The sequence below is a fragment of the Bubalus bubalis genome, chromosome 4 (assembly GCF_019923935.1).
Source record: "Bubalus bubalis isolate 160015118507 breed Murrah chromosome 4, NDDB_SH_1, whole genome shotgun sequence".
NCBI classification, from domain to species: domain Eukaryota; kingdom Metazoa; phylum Chordata; class Mammalia; order Artiodactyla; family Bovidae; genus Bubalus; species Bubalus bubalis.
This window is the reverse complement of record NC_059160.1, coordinates 28,431,130-28,455,057: the sequence shown is the minus strand read 5'-3', so window position 1 is coordinate 28,455,057 and position 23,928 is coordinate 28,431,130. Positions and strand designations below refer to the sequence as shown.

At 39.5% G+C, this 23,928-nt stretch overlaps 2 protein-coding genes across 8 annotated transcripts in view; one reads left to right on the top strand and one right to left on the bottom strand.

Annotated features, from left to right (window-relative positions):
- The window catches only part of PIK3C2G (phosphatidylinositol-4-phosphate 3-kinase catalytic subunit type 2 gamma), a 504,349-nt gene that overhangs the window by 32,179 nt on the left and 448,242 nt on the right, over positions 1 to 23,928 (bottom strand). For 6 of the 7 annotated variants that reach the window (XM_044941205.2, XM_044941209.2, XM_025283326.3 and 3 more), the window contains one exon: positions 5,193 to 5,287. In XM_044941205.2, the coding sequence (XP_044797140.2) occupies positions 5,193 to 5,287 (95 nt within the window). Of the gene's footprint in view, positions 1 to 2,953; positions 3,001 to 5,192; positions 5,288 to 23,928 lie in introns of those variants that run through there. The other variant, XM_044941210.2, reaches the window with a different exon arrangement.
- LOC102403115 (dnaJ homolog subfamily C member 21-like) lies at positions 14,980 to 16,640 on the top strand. The gene is given in 2 exon segments (XM_044942469.2): positions 14,980 to 15,424; positions 15,427 to 16,640. Coding segments are annotated over 2 exon segments (1,659 nt in total).

Genomic DNA, 23,928 nt, shown 5'->3' with positions numbered 1-23,928 from the left:
CAGGTACAAATATCCTGCGGCAGAAACATGCTTCAGTATTCAAGGTATAGGAAGAAAATCATTGCAGCTGGAATGGAGTGATTTAGGGAGTCTGCCTGGGAAATCCTATGGAAAGAGGAGCCTGGCAGGCTACAGTCCACAGGGTTGTAAGAGTCTGACACGACTTTGGGACTGATTACAACAGCCGTGAGGTGAAGCTGGAGAGGTCAAGGGTGGTACTTGGCTATCATTGTAAGTAGAATGAGATTCTTTCTGCAGAGGAATATAGGATTTGACTTTTATTCTCAAAGGAATATTTTGGATGCTAGGTTAGAAAAAGACTAAAAAGATATAAAGCAGCAGTCCCTAACCTTTTTGGCACCAGTGTCTGGTTTCGTGAAGACAGTTTTTCCATGCATTAGGGGGTGGGGGGATGGTTTGGGAATGATTCAACAACAGTACCTTTATTGTGCACTTTATTTCTATTATTATTACATCAGCTCCACTGCAGATCATCAGGCATTAGATCCTGGAGGTTGGGAGCTCCTGATATAAAGGTAAAATCAGGGAAACCTATTGAGAGGCAACAGCAGTAATTCAAGAGAGAAAAGATGGCAGCTGGATCCAGTGGTGGTAGTGGTGCTGGTAATCCTGGATTACCACAATGGAATCCTGGATTTATTTTGCAAGATGAAACTGAGAATTTGCTGATAAATTGGGATGTAGTTTTTGAGAGCAGTCAAAAGAACTCTAAAGATTTTAACCTGAGCAACTAGTAGGATGAGGGTGTTATTTAGAGGTGAGACAAGTTGCCAAAGAAGCAGGTTTAGGGGGACAATAATCAGAAGTTTGACTGGATGTATGTTAAGTTGTGATGCCTATTGAATTTCTGCTAGAGTTGTTGAGTAATCAGTTGTACATGTAACTGGATTTTAGGGAGACTTTCAAGTTGTATTATAAATACAGAAGGAAAAGACATGTAAAGGGTATTTAAAGCTACAGGCCTGGCAATAAAAAGCAAAGAGGGACTGCCTTGGTGGTCCAGTGGTTAAGACTCTACTTCCAATGCAAGGGGCAAGGGTTTGAACCTGGGTTGAGGATCTAAGATCCCACATCTGTGAGGTGAGGCAAAGAAAATATTGTTAAAAGAGAGAAAGAGATGAGTTCCAGGGCAATGTTAAGAGATTAGGGGGCAGAGAACAACCAGGAGGAAACATGACTTCATTATTAACAACTTCCCTTTCAAGGGCATTGGCAACATACAGGCCCTAGTGGCCCTAACATGTTAGTCACTCAGTTGTGTCCCCATGGACTGTAGCCTGCCAGCCGCCTCTGTCCATAGAATTCTCCAGGCAAGAATACTGGAGTGGGTGGCGATGTCCTTCCATGGGATCTTCCCCACCCAGGGATTGAACCCCAGTATCCTGTGTTGCAGGCACATTGCTTACTGTCTCAGCCACTGGGGAATTCCAAGCAGTTTTCAAATATTTAAAGGATTCACTTTCTCATTTTCCATTTACTCATAACTTGATCCAAATCTTAAACTCTTACTCTTACTCACTCCCCTCCTTTATGGTTTCATCACACTCATTTTGAATATACTTATTGGTAGTACAACTTAATCAGAGTGTAAAATGCATTTTTGAAAACTGTCAAAAGTAATTTGGGGATTTCGCTCATGAATAAAATGAGTGATCAGGTTGGTTAATACTGTTTTTGATGAAACATTAGGCATGACTGTTGAATAATATCAACAAGCTTATTGTGTGGTTTATCTGCAGATCTAAAAGCAATGTCCACAGGCATGTTCTAAAATGTCTTCAGCAATGACATTACTGAAATATATATATAGTTTCCAAGAGGACTATTTTCAATTGCCCATTATATGTCATATATATATAAATTCTGTTAAATTGATTAACACTATTTCTTAAATACTATTTCTTTATCATGTGTATTTATCAGATCAGATCAGATCAGTCGCTCAGTCGTGTCCCACTCTTTGTGTATTTATATAGATTCTTAAAGTCCATGAACACACATATTGCTATAAATAATATCTAACTTAATCTTCATTTCCCAGCCTAAGACTGTCTTAAACAACTGCTATTCTCAGTTAAGCTGATTAACTTACTCAGTTCAGTTCAGTTCAGTCACTCAGACATGTCCGACTCTTTGCAACCCCATGAATCGCAGCATGCCAGGCCTCCCTGTCCATCACCAACTCCCAGAGTTCACTCAGACTCACGTCCATCAAGTCAGTGATGCCATCCAGCCATCTCATCCTCTGTCGTCCCCTTCTCCTCCTGCCCCCAATCCCTCGCAGCATCAGAGTCTTTTCCAATGAGTCAAGTCTTCGCATGAGGTGGCCAAAGTACTGGAGTTTCAGCTTTAGCATCATTCCTTCCAAAGAACACCCAGGACTGATCTCCTTCAGAATGGACTGGTTGGATCTCCTTGCAGTCCAAGGAACTCTCAAGAGTCTTCTCCAACACCACAGTTCAAAAGCATCAATTCTTTGGCCCTCAGCTTTCTTCACAGTCCAACTCTCACATCCGTACATGACCACTGGAAAACCATAGCCTTGACTAGATGGACCTTTGTTGGCAAAGTAATGTCTCTGCTTTTGAATATGCTATCTAGGTTGGTCAAAACTTTCCTTCCAAGGAGTAAGCATCCTTTAATTTCATGGCTACAATCACCGTCTTCAGTGATTTTGGAGCCCCCAAAAATAAAAAGTCTGACACTGTTTTCACTGTTTCCCCATCTATTTGCCATGAAGTGATGGGACCAGATGCCATGATCTTTGTTTTCTGAATGTTGAGCTTTAAGCCAACTTTTTCACTCTCCTCTTTCACTTTCATCAAGAGGCTTTTTAGTTCCTCTTCACTTTCTGCCATAAGGGTGGTGTCATCTGCATATCTGAGGTTATTGATATTTGTCCCGGCAATCTTGATTCCAGCTTGTGCTTCTTCCAGCCCGGCGTTTCTCATGATGCCCTCTGCATATAAGTTAAATAAGCTAAAGCAATTGAAAATAATTATTTTTAATGAATAAAAGTTCTACAAAGCACATTTAATAATATTTGCCTAGTTCTTATAAAAATTGCTGATTGCAAACAACACAGATTTACAGACAGGCATCTTTGGATGTCTGGCTAATACTAAATTTATAAAGGATGTATTCCCTGAAAATTATGCCAAATATTTTTCAGTGAACAAATATTTATCAAGTGCTAGTATGTTCCAGATGCACATCATGTTGAGAAGAGTTTGCTCCTTTAACTCCTTCCAAGTGCATCCTTAGAGATTTATATGCATAAAGGAGAGAGCAGAAGTCGTGCTTCTGACTTGCCACATCAGTGGATTTTCCGGGGAGTTTTGCCATGTGAAGGACCCATTTTGCTAGGCTAGTGGAAGACCAGAGAAGCTAGTGAGGCTTAGTGTTACCCTTGCCACTTACTGCATCCAGATTCAGACGTTTAACCAATTAAAGGTGACTCAGATATTCAAGCTGGATTTAGAAAAGTCAGAGGAACCAGAGATCAAATTGTCAACATCTTGTTGGATCATAGAAAAAGCAAGAGAGTTCGAGAAAAACATCTACTTCTGCTTCATTGACTATGCTAAAGTTTTTGATTGTGTGGATCACAACAAACTGTGGAAAATTTTTAGAGATGGGAATACCAGACCACCTGACCTGCCTCCTGAGAAACCTGTAGGCAGGTCAAGAAGCAACAGTTAGAACTGGACATGAAACAATGGATTGGTTCCAAATTGGGAAAGGAGTACGTCAAAGTTGTATATTGTCACCCTGCTTGTTTAACTTCTATGAAGACTACATCATGAAAGAAACTTTATGGAAAGTTTTGACCAACCTAGATAGCATATTCAAAAGCAGAGACATTACTTTGCCAACAAAGGTCCATCTAGTCAAGGCTATGGTTTTCCAGTGGTCATGTACGGATGTGAGAGTTGGACTGTGAAGAAAGCTGAGGGCCAAAGAATTGATGCTTTTGAACTGTGGTGTTGGAGAAGACTCTTGAGAGTTCCTTGGACTGCAAGGAGATCCAACCAGTCCATTCTGAAGGAGATCAGTCCTGGGTGTTCTTTGGAAGGAATGATGCTAAAGCTGAAACTCCAGTACTTTGGCCACCTCATGCGAAGACTTGACTCATTGGAAAAGACTCTGATGCTGCGAGGGATTGGGGGCAGGAGGAGAAGGGGACGACAGAGGATGAGATGGCTGGATGGCATCACTGACTTGATGGATGTGAGTTTGAGCAAGCTCTGGGAGTTGGTGATGGACAGGGAAGCCTGGTGTGCTGCACTCCATAGGGTTGCAAAGAGTCGGGCACGACTGAGAGACTAACTGTGACACAGAAAGCTCCCTCTCTTAATGACATGATCCATTTGCCATCCTTGGAGAAGGAAATGGAAACCCACTCCAGTATTCTTGCCTGGAGAATCCTGTGGACAGAGGAGCCTGGTGGGTTGCCGTCCATGGGGTTGTATGGTTGGATAGGACTGAAGTGATTTAGCAGCAGCACTTGCCATCCTGGTCTCTCTGACTTGACCCATCTTCAGGGAGTAATGGGGTATAATAGAGCAGTTTTTGGTTTTCCTTAGAGGCTAACTACCATTCTTGGTTCTGGGGATGCAAAGATGGGGGGTCCCTGTTATTGGAAAAATTATTACTTTTTGAGGGGACAAAAACATCTTTGAGCAATTATATCAGAATATGGTAAGTGTTCAAAGCACTAAATGGGAATCTGTGAGAAAATTTCTTCTCTGGCTTCACAGAGAAGGTGTTAGCACTGTTCAAAGAGATGAATCAGCCTTCCATGAAGCTTAGCTTGATGAGACAGATGTAAAATGTTGGGACGTAGGTTTTTTTTTTTTTTTTCTTTTTCTTCTTTTGGTTCTCAATATTCCAGCTATGCTGGACTTGACTTGTTCTGACAGTTCACTTTGAAAAAAGTCTGACTTTCATTTTAGAACTTTACCTGTGAAATATGTTATAGCCTTTCCAGCAAGGATCACCATTATACTGTACAGTGAACATACTGAACACGGTAATTGGCTCATTGTTCCTCACTGATACTAGGTGGCTGGCCCCATTCCTCTCACAAGTGTTGACATTAATTACTTAAAGGAAGAAAGTTATTTCTAAATGTAGGTTTACATGTTCCTTATTAGATAAGAGAAACTCACGATGTTTTTCATGTGCTTCACAAGTATGGTCAGCTTCGTGTCTTTGTAGGATATGACTAACTGCACTTTAGGCTTCTTGTCAGCAGACTTCTCACCTGATGAAAGAATAGAATTTCAGTGAGTTAAATTGGAAGTGGCTGATCATGGGATGGGGGCTTCCCAGGTGGCTCAGTGGTAACGAATCCACCTGCTTATGCAGGAGACGCGGGTTTGATCCCTGGGTGGGGAAGATCCCCTGGAAGAGGAAATGGGAACCCACTCCAGTATTCTTGCCTGGGAAATCTCATGTACAGAGGAGCCTGGTGATCTACAGTCCATGGGGCTGCAAAGAGTTGGATGTGACTGAGCATGACCACATGATACACTGAACATTCAAAGACTAAAACTAAAATATACTCCATATATTTACCTCATCTCTTCCTTTCCAGTTCCACGGCACCTAGTTCAGATGCATATGGATCTTTTGCCTAAATTGCTAGAACACTCTCTTCCCCATCCCCAGAACCCAAATGTAACCCATATTGTACACAATTACCAGTATAATCTTCCTAGGGCAACTTTTATAAAATTACCCTTTCAATCAAAGTACTGTTCATAGCTTTCCATTGCTTATGAGAAAAATTCTGAATTTCTCGGCTTCATATTGTTGCTTCTTATTGAATCCATGTTTGTTTTATTTCCCATTAATATTATTTCATACTGCAGTCCATATGCTCAGTTCTACAGACATGCTCTGCTATTTGCTTCCGGACATCGCTCATATTATTCCCTTTATTTGAAATGATCTCTTTCCACTATTTCTGGCTGTTGAATTTTTACCTCTCCACAAAGCCGAATTAAAATGCAAAATAGTTCTGTGGTCACCTCCCTCTGAATTTCACTAGCACAGCCCTTATTACTTATTATTTATATCTTAATTATTATCTTACCTGTCTTAATTTGCTTAGTAGATTACAATCTCCCTTAAGGCTTACTTTTTTCCCTCTTTCCCCAAAGGATATGTAAATCAGCGTTTGCTCCATAATGTTGCACTAAACGTCTATTTAACGACAAAAGTAAACCTCAATTTTCTTTTCAAGTTATATAATAGCATTCCAACATTTAAATGAAGGCTTTAGTTTTTTAATTAAAAATTTCCAGTTTATACCCCAAGGATTAAATATAATTCACAGTTTTCTAATATTTCCCTTGGTAATCACTGGTTGTATGTTCTCTGAGGGAATTCAGAGAGAAGAAATTTATTAATAATAAGAAATTTGGCAATGTCTTGTTGTGGGCTTATTGGGGTCTAGGTTGTTTTCTGATAGTCAATCTTAGCTCTCTGGCCCTAACGTTTGAATATTAAAGCTGAGTGGTATGTTTCCTCTCCCAAAGTCTTTTATATGTTTATTAGAATTGCGTACACATTGTAAACAGGTGTACTAATTATTAATAGTTTTCATGTTAATGTGGTTTATTGACATTGAAATAATTAAAATTGACATCGAGTGTTTCTTACCACTAAAATGACAATTATGTAGATAAATAAAGAATTCTTCCTAAGAATATCTTGATTACAGTGATAGAGTGATACTGTGAGTCTGAGATACTATGAGGTAATTCTGACTGTATTACATGGGTAAATTGCATTTCATAATTAAAAAATGTAGCTGAACTTTTGGCATGAGTATGCTAAAAAATGCTGATACTTTCTGATGAACAGTGAACATTATTTTTGAATTAAAGAGTGAAAGGATTATTAGACACATTAATTAGAAACTTAATGTGTTGAATTAGAGGAGCATTAATTCAAAGATAGGAGATTAGTATAAATTTATGGATGAGATTAGTATAAATTTATGGATGAGTGTCTAAATAATAGCCATACAACTGTTACTTGAATTGACAAGAGGATCAGTTCAGTTCAGTTCAGTTGCTCAGTCGTGTCCGACTTTGCGACCCCATGGACTGCAGCACGCCAGATTTCCCTGTCCATCACCAACACCCGGAATGTACTCAAATTTATGTCCATCGAGTTGGTGATGCCATCCAACCATCTCATGCAAGATTAGTAACCAGAGTATCCATCGAAACATGTCAGAGTTTAGAACCCACTGGAAATGCCAGCCATTAGGAAGTCACCAACTCAATGGACGTGTGTTTGAGCAAACCCAAGAAGATAGTGAAGGACGGGGAAGCCTGGTGTGCAGTAGTCCGTGGGGTTGCAAAGAGTCAGATACGACTAAGCGACTAAACAACTGCAACACAGGAAGTTTTTGTAGTCAATGTAATAATAGTAGAGGTGCTTAGTATTCCTAGAATTCTTATCGTATGCCAATGTTGGGCTCAGAGTTTCACGTACATAACTCACTAAATCCTCACAGCAAATCTATAAAGTTTATGTTTACTTCCATTTTACACCTGAGGAAATTGAAGTGTTTGGTCCAAGCTTATGCAGACAATTAATGATATCTGGTCAAATGATCTCTACAGCCTGTGTGTGTTTTTTTTTTTTTTTTTTTTTTGGTGTGATTATATGTACATAAAATAAAATAGAATTACAGCCTGTTTTTGAATATCATGCGGTAAAGGGTAGATGAAGAGTCTGTAAACTAAGGGGAAAGACTTTAAATGAACAGCCCAGAGAGGGAGGTTTTTTTTTTTTTTTTTTTTGACTACAGGGCATACAAGATCTTGGTCCCCCTACCAGGGATCGAACCTGCACCCCTGGCATTGGAAGCTCAGAGTCCTAACCACTGGACCATCAGGAATCCTGAGAGAGATTTGAGACTAGCTTCAGATGGACAAGAAGATGCTAGAATATTTTGATTTTTCTGTTTCAAGTTATTCTGGGGGAATCTCATCATGCTTAATCTAACCATTTATAGTAACCCCAAGAACTGTTAAAATAATGTTGATCCAAAGAATGACCATGTTGAAATGCTTGAATGCATGCCATATAGTAGATAATACAGGGCTTATTATGCATAATGTGTCCATTCATGTTAAAAATGGCATTTCAGAGTGAAGTAAGCCAGAAAGAAAAACACCAATACAGTATACTAACACATATATATGGAATTTAGAAAGATGGTAACAATAACCCTGTGTACGAGACAGCAAAAGAGACACTGATGTATAGAACAGTCTTATGGACTCTGTGGGAGAGGGAGAGGGTGGGAAGATTTGGGAGAATGGCATTGAAACATGTAAAATATCATGTATGAAATGAGTTGCCAGTCCAGGTTCGATGCACGATACTGGATGCTTGGGGCTGGTGCACTGGGACGACCCAGAGGGATGGAATGGGGAGGGAGGAGGGAGGAGGGTTCAGGATGGGGAACACATGTCTACCTGTGGCGGATTCATTTTGATATTTGGCAAAACTAATACAGTTATGTAAAGTTTAAAAATAAAATAAAATTAAAAAAAAATAAAATAAAAAAAAATGGCATTTCAAAATTTAACTTCCTTTCAGCTGATAATAAATTCATATGATTCAAAAGTGAAAATGCATTTTCAAAGTACACAGTAAAAAGTCTTTCTCTCATTCCTAATACCTATCCAGCCAGTTCTCCAATTATTATTTTATTAGTTTTGCAAGTATTCCTCCAGAGGGACACATATTCTTCTAGAATTTCTCCATTTAAGTAAATATGAATAAGTATTTTTATGCTTCCCCCTTTTCCTCAAAAAGAATAGCATATTTACTCTTCTGCACAACCATCTTGGAGATACTTTCATATCAATAATACAAAGCTTCTTTATTTTTAAATATACTTTCAGAATATTCCATCATGAGGAAATACCATAATTTATTTAACAATTTACCCACTGATGGGCAAGTCGGTTGTTTCCAATGCTTTCCAGCTGTTACAAACCATGCTGCATTAAATAGCTTTGTATGTGTATTATTTTGTACCCCTGTACAAGTGTTATAGAATAAATTTCAACAGCAGAATTTCGGGGTCAATGGGTACTGGTCTTTGTAATTTTGGTAAATTCGCCAAACTGCCTTCCATGAAGGTTGTACCAATTTGCATTACCACCAACAGTGTATGAGTACTTGCTGATTCATAACCAAGCTTGTTAATTAAGTTTTTGAATTTTTGCTGATCTGATGAGTTAAAACAGGGTCAGTGTATCTGTAATTTGCATTTTTCTTATGAGTGACATTGAGGATTCTTTCATTTCATTAAGAGCCACTTGCATTCTGTTTTTGTTTTCTGAAGGTTTGGATTTATTTATTTATTTATTTATTATTGTATTCTTTACACTGTTTTATATTTGGTCATTTTTAAAAACCAATTCATAGGAGATGGTAACATGTTAAATACTTGTAAATATGTCACTTATCTTCACTATTTTGAACTTTGCTACAGTGTCTTATATCATGCAGAATTGTTATGGCTTCTGAATTTATCATTGTCGTTCAGTTGCTCAGTTGTGTCTGACTCTTTTTGACCTCATGGACTGCAGCACGCTAGGCTTCCTGTCCTTTAGCATCTTCCGAAGCTTGCTCAAATCATGTCCATTGAGTTGGTGATGCCATCCAACCATCTTGTCCTCTATCATCCCCTTCTCCTCCTGCCTTCAATCTTTCCTCACATCAGGGTCTTTTCCAATGAGTCGGCTCTTTGTATCAGGTGGCCAAAGTAATGGAGCTTCAGCTTCAGCATCAGTCCTTCCAATGAATATTCAGGATTGATTTCCTTCAGGATTGTCTGGTTTGATCTCCATGCAGTCCAAGGGACTCTTATGAGTCTTCTCCAACACCACAGTTCAAAAGCATCAATTCATTGGCACTCAGCTGTCACAGCTATAGCAGCTCATCCCAAGAGTAAAAAGAATTTTTTCCATGTTTTCTTTGTCATATATATGATTTCATTATTTACATTTAAAGTCTTTCATTCACTTGGTATTTATCCTGGCATATGGTATGAAGTATACTATGCCAACATTCTTTGTTTTCTCTTACTGGTTTGGGCATCCATTAAATTCCTGAATATATTTGACTCTATTTATGGACATTCTATTATGTTTTACTTGCTCCTCTACTTATGCACTGACATCACACCATTTTAATTACTGAGACTTTGTAATGTGTTTTTATATCAGATAAGGCAACCTCACCTCTTTGTTTTGCTAAGTTTTCCTGATTTTTCTTTGTTTATTTTTGTTTATAAACTGTAGAATTAGCTCATGTTGTTAAAAATAAATCTTCTGGAGATCAATCAAGATGGTGGGGTAAGGGGATGTAGAGCTTACCTCCCCTCAAGAACATATCAGAAAATACATCTAAATGTGGGACAAATTTCACTAGAAATTGGCAGAAGGACTCCTATACAATCAAACTATAAGAAAGATATACATGTAATCAGGTAGGAAGGAAAGAAAAGAGATTGAGTTGGGATCTTTGCTCCTGGGAGAGACTCAGAGGAAAAGGGAGAATTCATTGGCAGACACCTGGGGACTGAGCAGTGAGAGCTGTGGGTTGGACACCCCAGTCCTGTAAGAAGCACCCCCTTGGCTGGCTGGGGGACCACTGGAACTAGTAGGGGAGCTGTGAGAAGCCTGGATTCTGCTCCTGAGGAGCACATGCACACTGGCTTGCCCCCAGGACGGGCAGAAGGAGGTGGTCAAGTGGCCGCTCGGTTTCCCACAACCACCTTGGTGCATGTCCCAGGCCCAGTCGAGTGAATATTCCAGCCCCATTCACTCTTCATATCACGGTGTGGTGTTGGATCTAGGGCAGCTATTACTGAGGAGAAGACATAACTTAGGGATCCAGAGACTACCGAGACCCAGGGCAAGTCTGGTGGGGTGGCAGTGGCCATGGTTGGTGCTTACTCAAGCTGTGCATCAGAAGCAGCCCAGAGCTCTGAGAGCAGCCCTTCCACCCCAGCTCATGCCCCAGTACGTGCTGAGTGCCCATGTGGGGCCCTGCCTGCCCTGTGGTGTGGCTCCACAGTGGAAAGGAGGGTGGTGGAGGCTGGAGGCAGTGACTGACTGTGAAGGATGAAGAATACTTGGACCTCAGGCTGCAACTGAGCTAAGGGACACACTTGCAGGTGCTTGCACAGGCAGTGTGGCACAGAAAGCTTGGACCTCTGCTATGGCTGACACAAGCTGATAGCTTGCATTGGCCCCCTTGCTTCAACACTCCCCAACTCTGGGGCATAGGTTCCAGTGTGGGGATAGGGGAAAACCCACACTTAAAGGCACCTGTGGGTTTTCCTTGGTGGCTAAATGGTAAAGAATCCGCCTGCTAATGCAGCAGACATGGGTTTGATCTCTGATCCAGGAAGATCCCACATGCCTCAGAGCAACTAAGCCCATGCGCCACAACTACTGAGCCTGTGTGCTGCAACTACTGAGGCCCTTGCACCCTGAAACCTGTGCTCCAGAAGAGAAGCCACTGCAAAGAGAAGCCCGCATAGCGCAACAAGAGGGTAACCCTGCTTGCTGTGACTAGAGAAAAGCCCGAGCAACATGGAAGACCCAGCAAAGCCAAAAATAAATAAACAAGTAAAACTATTTTAAAAAGGAACTTGCCATTTTTTAGCACTTGACTGCAGCTCCAGCCCTTCCATTTCCAGTTTCACTCCCTACCAAGCGGGTAGCTGTCATCACACCCTGACTACGGATGTGATTTCATGTCAAGTCCAGCTCTCCGATTAAAGCCCTGAGTGTGTGCAGTCTAAGTAGGGATGTTCCCACATAAGAACACCCCTTCAAGACTGCAACAGGCAACGGTTTCACACTAAATTCATGGAGTCAGAGAAAGTTAAGCAAAATGAAAAGACAGAGGAAATGCTCTCAGTTGAAAGAGCAAGAGAAAACCCTTGAAAAAGCAGATAATGAAACAGAAATAAAGAATTCAAAGCACTGGCAGTCAAAATGTTAACTGAATTAGGGTAAAGAATAGATGAACACAGTGGAAAATTTACAAAGAACTAGAAAATATAAAAAAGACTCAATCAGAAATGAAGAATTCAATAGCCTAAATAAAAAAACATACTAGAAGGAATGAATAGTAGATTGATACAGAAGAAAGCATGAGTGATCAATGAAACCAGGAGTTAGTTTTTTGAAAAGATAAAATTGATAAACATTTATCAAGGGTCACCAAGAAGAAAAGAAAGAGGATCCAAATAAAATAAGAACTGAAAGAGAAGATACCATAGAGATACATACTGATACCATAGAGATACATACTGATACCATAGAGATACAACAACAACAAAAAAAATCATAAAATACTACCATGAGTCAGATGCCAATTAATTGGCTAACCTAAAAGAAATGGACAAATTTCTAGAAACATACAGCATGTCAAGATTGAGTCAAGAAAAATAGATAATTTGAACAAACCAATCACCAGTGGTGAAACTGCATTTGTAATTTAAAAACTCCCAGCAAACAAAAGTCCAGGACTGAATGACTACACGGGGGAATTTTACAAAACATATAAAGAAGGACTAATGCCTATCTTTCTCAAACTATTCCAAAAAATTGAAGAGGACAGAAATTCCCAAGTTTATTTTACTAGGCCACCCTGATACCAAAACCGGACAAAGACACTACAATAAAAGAAAATTACAGGCTAATTTCTATGATGACTATATATGTAAAAATCCTTAATAACAGAAAATTGAATTTAACAATATATAAAAAGGATCATACACCATGATCAAGCTGATTTTATTCCAGGGACACAAAGATGGTTCAATGCTGACAAATCCATCAATGTGAAATACCATATTAGCAAAAGGAAGGATAATAATTACATGAGCATCTTAATAGATGCAGAAAAAAACATTTCACAAAATGCAACATTTGTTCATGATAAAAACTCTCATAAAAGTGAATACACAGGGAACATATTTCAATATATCTTCTTTCTCAGTTGTGTCTGACTCTTTGCGACCTCACAGACTGTAGCCTGCCAGGCTCCTCTGTCCATGGGATTTTCCAGACAAGAATACTGGAGTAGATTGCCATTTCCTCTTCCAGGGGATCTTCCCAACCCAGGAATTGAACCCTCTCTTGCATCTCCTGCATTGGCAGATGGATTCTTTACCAAATGCGCCACCTGGAAAGCCCACATATCTTCTTGGACATAATAAAATTCATTTAGGACATGCTGACAACTAATATCATATTCAATGGTGAAAAGCTTTGTTCTAACTCATATATTTACTTTTACCTTTATCCATTTTTTTTTCTTTTTGTCTTCCTTTGGTTTGTTTTTTTGGCTTTTATTCTAATTATTCCAATTTCCCTCTGAGAACTGCTTTATCTTTCTCTTGCAGTTTTCTGAGATGTGGTTTTTCATTATTGTTATTCTTTGTAAGTTTTGTAATTTTGATTTGTAAGTCCTTTGACCCAAAAGTTGTTCAAGAGAACTTAATTTTTTAAACCTTCAAACTTAAGTATTTTTTAGCTTTATGAATTTTTCCATGGGTGTCTCACTGTATTGTCTCATGATCAGGGAATATATCTTAGGTGATTTCTACTTTTGAGGATTTATTGAAATTAATTTCCTTTGTGACTTAATATATAATCTATTTTCATGAATATTCCATGGGCTCTTGAAAAGAAGATATATTCTCTATTTTCAGAATAAGAGTTTGATATAAATTAGTTTGCCTCATTAATGTTACTTTAGTTTTTCTATGTATAGCTTATTTTTTTCTACTCAATCTTTCAAAAATCAAGAGAAGCAAATTAGAATATCCTATTACTGGTTTGTTTTTGTGTGTTTCTCCTGGTATGTTTCATAATTTCCATAATTTTATACATGTTGCAGCAGTCTTATATCTTTATTGAGAACTGTACTTGTTATAGTCTAAAGTTCTGTTCCTGTTTAATTCAAGTCTTCTGGGACTAAATTGCATTTGTTTTTATATATGCTTGTGACTTTTGATTTCCATGTTCTTGCATTGCCTAATATGTGTGTGCTCAGTTGCTCAGTCGTGTCCAATTCTTTGGTGACTCCATGGACTACAGCCCACCAGGCTCCTCAGTCCATGGAATTTTCCAGGCAAGAAGACTGGAGTGGGTTGACATTTCCTACTCAGGGAATCTTCCTCGCCCAGGGATTGAACCATGTTTACTTCGTCTCCTGTAGTGGCAGGAGGCTTCTTTACCATTGAGCCACCTAGGAAGCCCCATTGCCTAATATACCTATGCCTATATTTTAATTTTCTGGAGAAGGCAATGGCACCCCACTCCGGTACTCTTGCCTGGAAAATCCCAGGGGCGGAGGAGCCTGGTAGGCGCAGTCCATGTGGACACGACGGAGCGACTTCACTTTCACTTTTCACTTTCATGCATTGGAGAAGGCAATGGCAACCCACTCCAGTGTTCTTGCCTGGAGAATCCCAGGGACGGGGGAGCCTGCTGGGCTGCCGTCTATGGGGTCGCACAGAGTCGGACACGACTGAAGCGACTTAGCAGCAGCAGCAGCATATTTTAATTTTCAGTCTTCTAAAATCATTTTGCTTTAGGTGTATTTTTACATTAAATATAGTTAGGATTTTCCCTTTCACTCCTATAGGAATTTTCTTAATAGAGTTATATTTATTGATATATAGTTTTTCTCTTCATTCTTATTTTTATTGATATAATATATCTTCTCTTTGTTCTTATTAAATTATTAAAGAAATAGCCCACGCAACCACTGCACTCACTGGCTGGCCCAGTGTGGGCGCCGGGCTCCCGCCGCACAAGAGGACCACTAGGGCCAATGCCACCAATTTAGCCCTGCCCCAGCCCCGGCCAGAGCCCCCTGCTCTGTCGGGCGATGAATTGTCACCACGAAGTGCTGCGGGTGCAGCGCCACGCCAGCGAGGAGGAGCTCAAGAAGGCCTATCGGAAGCTGGCCCACAAATGGCACCCGGATAAAAATCTGGATAATGCTGCAGAAGCAGCCGAACAATTTAAACTAATCCAAGCAGCGTATAATGTGTTGAGCGACCCTCAGGAAAGAGCGTGGTGCAATAATCATAGAGAAGCTCTGGTGAAAGGTGGACGTGATGCAGAATATCAAGATGACAGCTTAGATTTGCTTCAGTATTTCACTGTGACCTGCTACCCTGGTTATGGCGATGATGAAAAGGGCTTTTACACGGTGCACCGTAATGACTTTGAAATGATTGCAAAGGAAGAACTAGAATCTGCTTTAGAAGAGGACATGGAAGATTTCCCAACTGTTGGAGACTCCCCGAGTGACTATGATATGGTAGTCCACCATTCTATGCTTACCGGCAGAGTTTCTGCACTCAGAACTTTGCTTGGAAAGAAGAATATGATACACAGCAGGCTTCAAACGGCTGGGAGAAACGAGCCATGGAAAAAGAAAACAAACGAAAAAGTGAGGAAAAGCGAGGAAAGGGGAGGAAGGAGAATGAACTTGTCCGTCAGCAGGTCGCTTTCATCCGTAAAAAGGACAGAAGAGTGCAGGCTCATCGAAAGCTTGTGGAAGAACAAAATGCAGAGAAGGTGAGGAAGACCGAGGCGATGAGGCGGCAGCAGAAGCTAAAACAGGCCAAGCTGGCAGAGCAGTACAGAGAGCAGAGCTGGATGTCAGTGGCTGACTTGGAGAAGGAGCTCAGGGAGATGGAGGCACAATATGAAAAGCAGTTTGGAGATGGATCAAGTGAAGATGAAGCGGAAGAACTGGAGCTCAGAGACGGACAGGATGGTAAAGACAGTGATAAGGCTGAGGATGCACAACTTTATGATGGCCTTTACTGCCCCACGTGTGATAAGTCTTTCAAGACCAAAAAGGCTGTGAGGAATCATGAAAAATCAAAGAAGCATCGGGAAATGGCTGCCTTGTTAAAACAACAGTTGGAGGAGGAGGAAGCAAATTTTTCAGGACCTCAAACTGGTAAAAACAGTCTGAATGTCAATTCCGAGGAAGAAATGGAGGAGGCACCAAAACAAAAGCTTTCTAAAAAACAGAAGAAAAAGAAACAGAAACCAGCACAGAACTGTGATGATAATTTCAATGAAAATGGAACTGGAGAAGCAGTAAAGGTTGACCTGGAAGATACCAACCTAAATGAAAACAGTGCCAAAGAATTGGAAGATAGTCTCCAAGAAAATGTTGGGGTCACAGAGACTGTGGAACTGTGCAATGACCCAAAAACTGAGGCTAAAAGGGTTTCTAAACCCAAAGGAAAGAAAGCCGAAGATACTAAAAAGTCCGTCAGAGTACCTGCTGAACCACAGACAATGAGTGATGTGCTTATCAGCTGTACAACCTGCCACAGTGAATTTCCATCCCAGAATAAACTTTTTGATCATCTAAAGGCCACCGGTCATGCAAGAGCACCTTCATCCTTAACATCTTTAAACAATGTAACAAATAGTTGAAACAAAAAAGAGAAACTTAAAAATAGAAATTCTGCCAATGCTTTTTCCTTTCAATTGTCTCTAGATTTTGAAACCAAAAACTGAAGTGAAATTATCTAAAGAGTTAAAATTTCAGTGATCTGCAAGATCTGCAAGAAGTGATCTGCAAGAATAATCTTGTGGAAGATTATTTTTTATCTTGTAAAAACATTTTTTAAAATATATATATATTTTAAACATGTCATTAGTGACTGAATTCTACTTTTGCCATCTGAAATTGACTTGAATATCTCAAAACAGGTAAATATTGTAAAGTATGCATTCTTGACTTTTGTTGGCTCATGTGGACAGAAATGTACAGGAGAATTAAATTAACACATAAAAAAAGAAATACAACTTTTAACAATGATTTTTAAAGAAAGTCTTTCACAAAATAATTTGCTTTATGTACTTATGATATTTATAGAAGTTTTAATTTTTGTTCTAGTGGTTATTTTATTTAATATTCTTAGACTTTTATTTCTTTTGACAATATTTCTTTCCTAATAGAAGCAAAGATAAAATTAGTGTGATGATCTTTCTCATCTACTTTGATCTACCACCCAATTACATTCAATGTTGTGATCTTTCTCAGTGTTTTTCTATCACTAATATTACATATGCTAAAAATTTTTATTGCTTGATTTGCTACACTTTAAGTGATATTTTTTGACACAGAGCTATTAGACATGAGGTAATTAGAGAAAGTTTTTTCTTATCTTTGTTTCATCTTTTCCTTCCTATATCAGCCACAGCAACAGTCTAAAATAATCTAATTACATGAGATTATATGAGATGCTATAGCAAAGTGTATATTTTAAAGCTTTCCAACCCCATGGACTGTAGGTGGCCAAGCTCCTCTGTACATGGGATTCTCCAGGCAAGAATACTGAAGTGGGTTGGCATTCCCTTTTGCAGGGGATCAAACCCAGGTCCCATACTGTAGGTAGATTCTTGACTGAACCACCTTCCCACTAGGGAAGCCTAATTTAAAATAATTTTCTAATTAAAAACATGAGATCATATGATATATTGTAGCAAAACGTATATTTTAAAGCTTTCAGTGGAAAATTTCAAAAACAATACAAGTATTTATTTACAAACAGTCCTAACTAACCCTTCATCTCTTGTCCTTCCATATCAGTAAAATTTAAATTCAAAACCTGGGTAACTAACCTAACTAATCCTAACTAACCCTTCATCTCTTGTCCTTCCATATCAGTAAAATTTAAATTCAAAACCTGAGTAACATGGACTTCCCCAGTGGCTCAGTGGTAAAGAAGCCACCTGCCAATGGTGTAGACTTGGGTTTGATCTCTGGGTTAAGATCTCCTGGAATAGGAAATGGCAAACCACTCTAGTATTCTTGCCTGGGAAATCCCACAGACTGAGGAGACTGGCGGCTACAGTCCAGAGAGGTCACAAAAAGTCAGCCATGACTGAGCGACTGAGCACACTTGCATGAGTAACATACTTCAACCTATGGATAATTGGTCTGGGCTTTGCCAGAACAAGCAGCTAGAACATTAACCAGAGAGACCTTGTCATAGAGACTGTGTGGCTTCCTTTTAAATTAACATCTCAAAGGGAAAGTAGTGATGTAAGGTAATGATTGAAAGTTCCTCTTTGTAATCACTTATAATTATCAATGGCATCTAAACATGCTCATTAATTCATCCTCTTAACTCTGGCAACTGTTGTCTTTGATCATGTTCTAGTCCATTACCTACATTATTATTTCTGTATTGTGACAAAAATCTATCTTCTGTGTATCAGAGCTGTGTACTGGTGGAAGGTGGATAATTTTTATTTTTGTAGAAGTATTATTTGGCATGGTGGCTGTATTAATTTGTGGGGAGTACAGAGAGTCTGTCCTTAGAGAATTAAAGAATACACAAGATAAAATTCAGCAACTTTCTGGTTAGTGCCTTGGTTGAGTCTGGTGTCTATAATATTAAACATGATAATTTACAGATTTTTTTTTTTTTACCCCCTGGAGATACTTCAGGAGAATTCTAGTGGTTGGGAAGCTTTGAATTCCTTGTGCTGGGATTTTTCCACATAAAATGGTGAGTGTGAGAGAAGGAGCTTAAATTTGGATTTTGGTTTCTTCTCTCTTGTCCTTTTAATGTCAGTTATTTATTCAGGAATTCTTTATGGAGTATAGAGGAGACAAGGCACATTGCTCAGCACTGGGTTTACAATGGTAAGCCAGATACACATGGCTTGTGTCTTCATGGATTTTTAGTCTACAGAGAAGCTCATAGCATAGTTATCATTGCAATATATGTTTTGAGGAAAAAAAAAAACATTATATAGGACTATATAGTAAAGGCAATTGAGATGAGATCTGAAGGATGCAGATAATGATGGGGAAGGTGGAACAGGAATCAAGAAATCTAGGCAGAGAAAATTGATCTGTGAGGTACTGAGGGTCTTGTCTTAGTTGAAGAATTGGAAAAAGACAAGAGTCAAGATTGGAAAGGACCTGATATTTGACTGGAAAGGGAAATTGGTGGGTACCAGATTCTGCTGAGATACAGCTGGAGAATTCTCATCTTTTTCCAAATTGCTGGGCCAGCCGCATACATAATTTGTGGGAGTCATTGAAATAAAAATGCAAGATGAAAATTCACAGTTCTTTTCCACAAAAAACTTTTTATTAAGAATTTCAAGTTAGTGACAACAGAATATTAAACCAAGTATAGGATTGTTCTAAGTACTGTACTTTGTACGACTGCGTAGGTTACAAGCCCAGGAAGTTGGCTCTGCCTAAAGGCAATATGAAGCCAAGGAAAAGGGATAAGTAGAGGAGAGAGTATACTTGGTTGGCACTTCCTGTTGTTCTACCAAGGCATGTTTAGTTAGTGAGTAACTGGAGAAGGCGATGGCACCCCACTCCAGTACTCTTGCCTGGAGAATCCCATGGATAGAGGAGCCTGGTAGGCTGCAGTCCATGGGGTCGCGAAGAGTCAGACACGACTGAGCGACTTCACTTTCACTTTTCACTTTCATACATTGGAGAAGGAAATGGCAACCCACTCCAGTGTTCTTGCCTGGAGAATCCCAGGGATGGGGGAGCCTGGTGGGCTGCTGTCTCTGGGGTCGTGCAGAGTCGGACACGACTGAAGCGACTTAGCAGCAGCAACAATGGCAGAGGTGGGACTACAAATGATTACTAATATGATCTTTGCAAGTCTTGCGCCTAGGTACATAGGTGTCCGGATGTGCTGTGCTAAGTCACTTCAATCCACTCTCAATTCGTTAGTAGGGGTACTAAAATGGTACAGTCTGGGATTTTTGCTTCAGGTCATCCTATTTAATGATTACTTTAACACACTGAATAAATTTATCCTCTAATTATTTAACAATTCAAAGTTTCAAATGACTGACAAGAAGTGTCCTTAATAGTGTGCTTCTTTTTTGGAATCAACTGATATTCTGTGACAAAAGTATTCAGAATTCAGAATAAGAAAGAGGAAATAATTTAAAGAATACAAAAAGGAACAACTTCCTGCTAATCCTTCTTTGTTTCAGTGATTTGCATATCCTGCTTAGAATATGCAGTCCTGCTGTTGTAACATAATAGGCAGCTTGTCTTCAAAAATATTGAGAACCAAAACTTTTGTCCATTATCACTGACAAAAAAGTCTTAAGTATTATATGATGTAGTAAGAAGTAAGCAAAACAAACAAACAAAAAAAGAATTCTGAAACAACCATTTTAGTTTTTATAATAAGAACCCTACTTTTTTTGTATGCATGTACTTTAAAACACTTTATAGACAAAAAATAATCACCAAAATAAAAAACTTGATAGTGACCCATAGTTTATGTTTTGAAACACAAAGAAAGAATTTTCTTTAAGGGCTTTAATGACAAAATAGAGGCCAACCTAGTAGCTTTTTTTTTAACTTCTCTGGAAATTGGCTACTTTCTTATTATTGGTTTTTTTAATCTGGTTAACTCAAGTTTACAAATAATGATTGTTAAAAATCTATCCAATTAATACTGTTTTTTAGAGAATATTTATAAATTATGACAATCAGTTCATTTCAGTCACTCAGTCCTGTCTGACTCTTTGCCACCCCATGACTGCAGCACGCCAGGCCTCGCAGTCCATCACCAACTCCTGGAGTTTATTCAAACTCATGTCCACTGAGTTGGTGATACCATCCAACCATCTCATCCTCTGTCGTCCCCTTCTCCTCCTGCCTTCAGTCTTTCCCAGCATCAAGGTCTTTTCCAGTGTGTAAGCTCTTCACATCAGGTGGCCAAAGTATTGAAGTTTCAGCTTCAACATCAGTCCTTTCAATGAACACTCAGGACTGATCTCCTTTAGGATGGACTGGTTGGATCACCTTGCAGTCCAAGGGACTCTCAAGAGTCTTCTTCAACACCATAGTTCAAAAGCATCAATTCTTCGGTGATCAGCTTTCTTTACAGTCCAACTATCACATCCATACATGACTACTGGGAAAACCATAGCCTTGACTAGACAGACCTTTGTTGGCAAAGTAATGTCTCTGCTTTTTAATCTGCTGTCTAGGTTGGTCATAACTTTCCTTCCAAGGAGTAAGTGTCTTTTAATTTCATGGCTGCAGTCACCATCTACAGTGACTTTGCAGCCCCCCAAAATCAAGTCTGTCAGTGCTTCCCCATCTATTTGCCATGAAGTGATGGGACCAGATGCCATGATCTTAGTTTTCTGAACATTGAGCTTTAAGCCAGCTTTTTCACTCTCCTCTTTCACTTTCATCAAGAGGCTCTTTAGTTCTTCTTCACTTTCTGCCGTGAGGGTGGTGTCATCTGCATATATGACGTTATTGATATTTGTCCTGGTAATCTTGATTCTAGCTTGTGGTTCATTCAGCCCAGCATGTCTAATGATGTTTTCTGCATAGAAGGTAAATAAGCAGGGTGAAAATATACAGCCTTGATGTACTCCTTTCCCTATTTGGAGCCAGTCTGTTGTTCCATGTCGAGTTCTAACTATTGCTTCCAGACCTGCATACAGGTTTCTCAAGAGGCAGGTCAGGTGGTCTGATATTCCCATCTCTTTAAGAATTTTCCACAGTTTATTGTGATCCACACAGTCAGAGGCTTTGGCATAGTCAATAAAATAGAAGTAGGTGTTTTTCTGGAACTCTCTTGCTTTTTCCATCATCCAGTGGATGTTGGTAATTTGATCTCTGGTTCCTCTGCCTTTTCTAAAACCAGCTTGAACATCTGGAAGTTCATGGTTCACATATTGTTGAAGCCTGGCTTAGAGAATTTTGAGCATTACTTTACTAGCGTGTGAGATGAATGCAATTGTGTGGTAGTTTGAGCATTCTTTGGCATTGCCTTTCTTTGAGATTGGAATGAAAACTGATATTTTCCAATCCTGTGGCTACTGCTGCATTTTCCAAATTTGCTGGCATATTTAGTGCAGCATTTTCACAGCATCATTTTTTAGGATTTGAAATAGTTCAACTGGAGTTCTATCACCTCCACTAGCTTTGTTCATAGTGATATTTCCTAAGGCCCACTTGACTTCACATTCCAGGATGTCTGGCTCTAGTTGAGTGATTACACCATCATGATTGTCTGGGTCGTGAAGATCTTTTGTACAGTTCTTCTGTGTATTCTTATGATCTTTTCTTAGTATCGTTGGCTTCGGTTAGATTCGTACCATTTCTGTCCTTTATTGAGCCCGTCTTTGCATGAAATGTTCCCTTGATATCTCTAATTTTCTTGAAGAGATCTCTAGTCTTTTGCATTCTATTGTTTTCCTCTATTTCTTTGCACTGATCACTGAGGAAGGCTTTCTTATCTCTCCTTGCTGTTCTTTGAAACTCTGCATTCAAATGGGTATATCTTTCCTTTTCTCCTTTGTTTTTCACTTCCCTTCTTTTCAAAGCTATTTGTAAGGCCTCCTCAGACAACCATTTTGCTGTTTTGCATTTCTTTTTCTTGTGGATGGTCTTGATCCCTGTCTCCTGTACAATGTCACGAACCTCTGTTGATAGTTCATCAGGCACTCTGTCTATCAGATCTAGTCCCTTAAATCTATTTCTCACTTCCACTGTATAATCATAAGGGATTTGATTTAAATCATACCTGAATGGTCTAGTGATTTCCCCTACTTTCTTCAGTTTCAGTCTGAATTTGGCAATAAGGAGTTCATGATCTGAGCCACAGCCAGCTCCCAGTCTTGTTTTTGCTGACTGCATAGAGCTTCTCCATCTTTGGCTGCAAAGAATATAATCAATCTGATTTCAGTGTTAACCATCTGGTGATGTCTATGTGTAGAGTCTTCTCTTGTCTTATTGGAAGAGGTTGTTTGCTATGACCAGTGTGTTCTCTTGGCAAAACTCTATTACTTTGTCCTGCTTCATTCTGTACTCCATGGCCAAATTTGCCTGTTACTCCAGGTGTTTTTGACTTCCTAGTTATGCATTTCAGTCCCCTATAATGAAAAGGACATCTCTTTTGGGTATTAATTCTAGAAGGTCTTGTAGGTCTTCATAGAACCATTCAACTTCAGCTTCTTCAGCATTACTGGTCGGGGCATAGACTTGGATTACTGTGCTATTGAATGGTTTGCCTTGGAAACAAACAGAGATTATTCTGTCCTTTTTGAGACTGCATCCAAGTACTGCATTTCGGACTCTTTTGTTGACTCGTTTCCTTCTAAGGGATTCTTGCCCACAGTAGCAGATATAATGGTCATCTGAGATAAATTCACCCATTCCAGTCCATTTTAGTTCGCTGATTCCTAAAATGTCGATGTTCACTCTTGCCGTCCCCTGTTTGACCACTTCCAATTTGCCTTGACTCATGTACCTAACATTCCAGGTTCTTATGCAATATTGCTCTTTACGGCATTGGACCTTGCTTCTATCACCAGTCACATCCACAACTGGGTGTTGTTTTTGCTTTGGCTCTGTCTCTTCATTCTTTCTGGAGTTATTTCTCTACTTATCTCCAGTAGCATATTGGGCACCTATTCACCTGGGGAGTTCATCTTTCAGTGTCCTATCTTTTCGCCTTTTCATACTGTTCATGGGGTTCTCAAGGCAAGAATACTGAAGGGGTTTGCCATTCCCTTCTCCAGTGGATCACATTTTGTCAGAACTCTCCACCATGACCTCTCTGTCTTGGGTGGCCCTACAGGACATGGCTCATAGTTTCATTGAGTAAGACAAGGCTGTGGTCTATGGGATTAGAATGGTTAGTTTTCTGTGATTGTGGTTTTCAGTCTGTCTGCTATCTGATGGAGAAGGATAAGAGGCTTATGGAAGCTTCCTGATGGGGGAGACTGACTGTGGGGAAAACTGGGTCTTGTTTTGATGGGCGGGGCTATGCTCAAT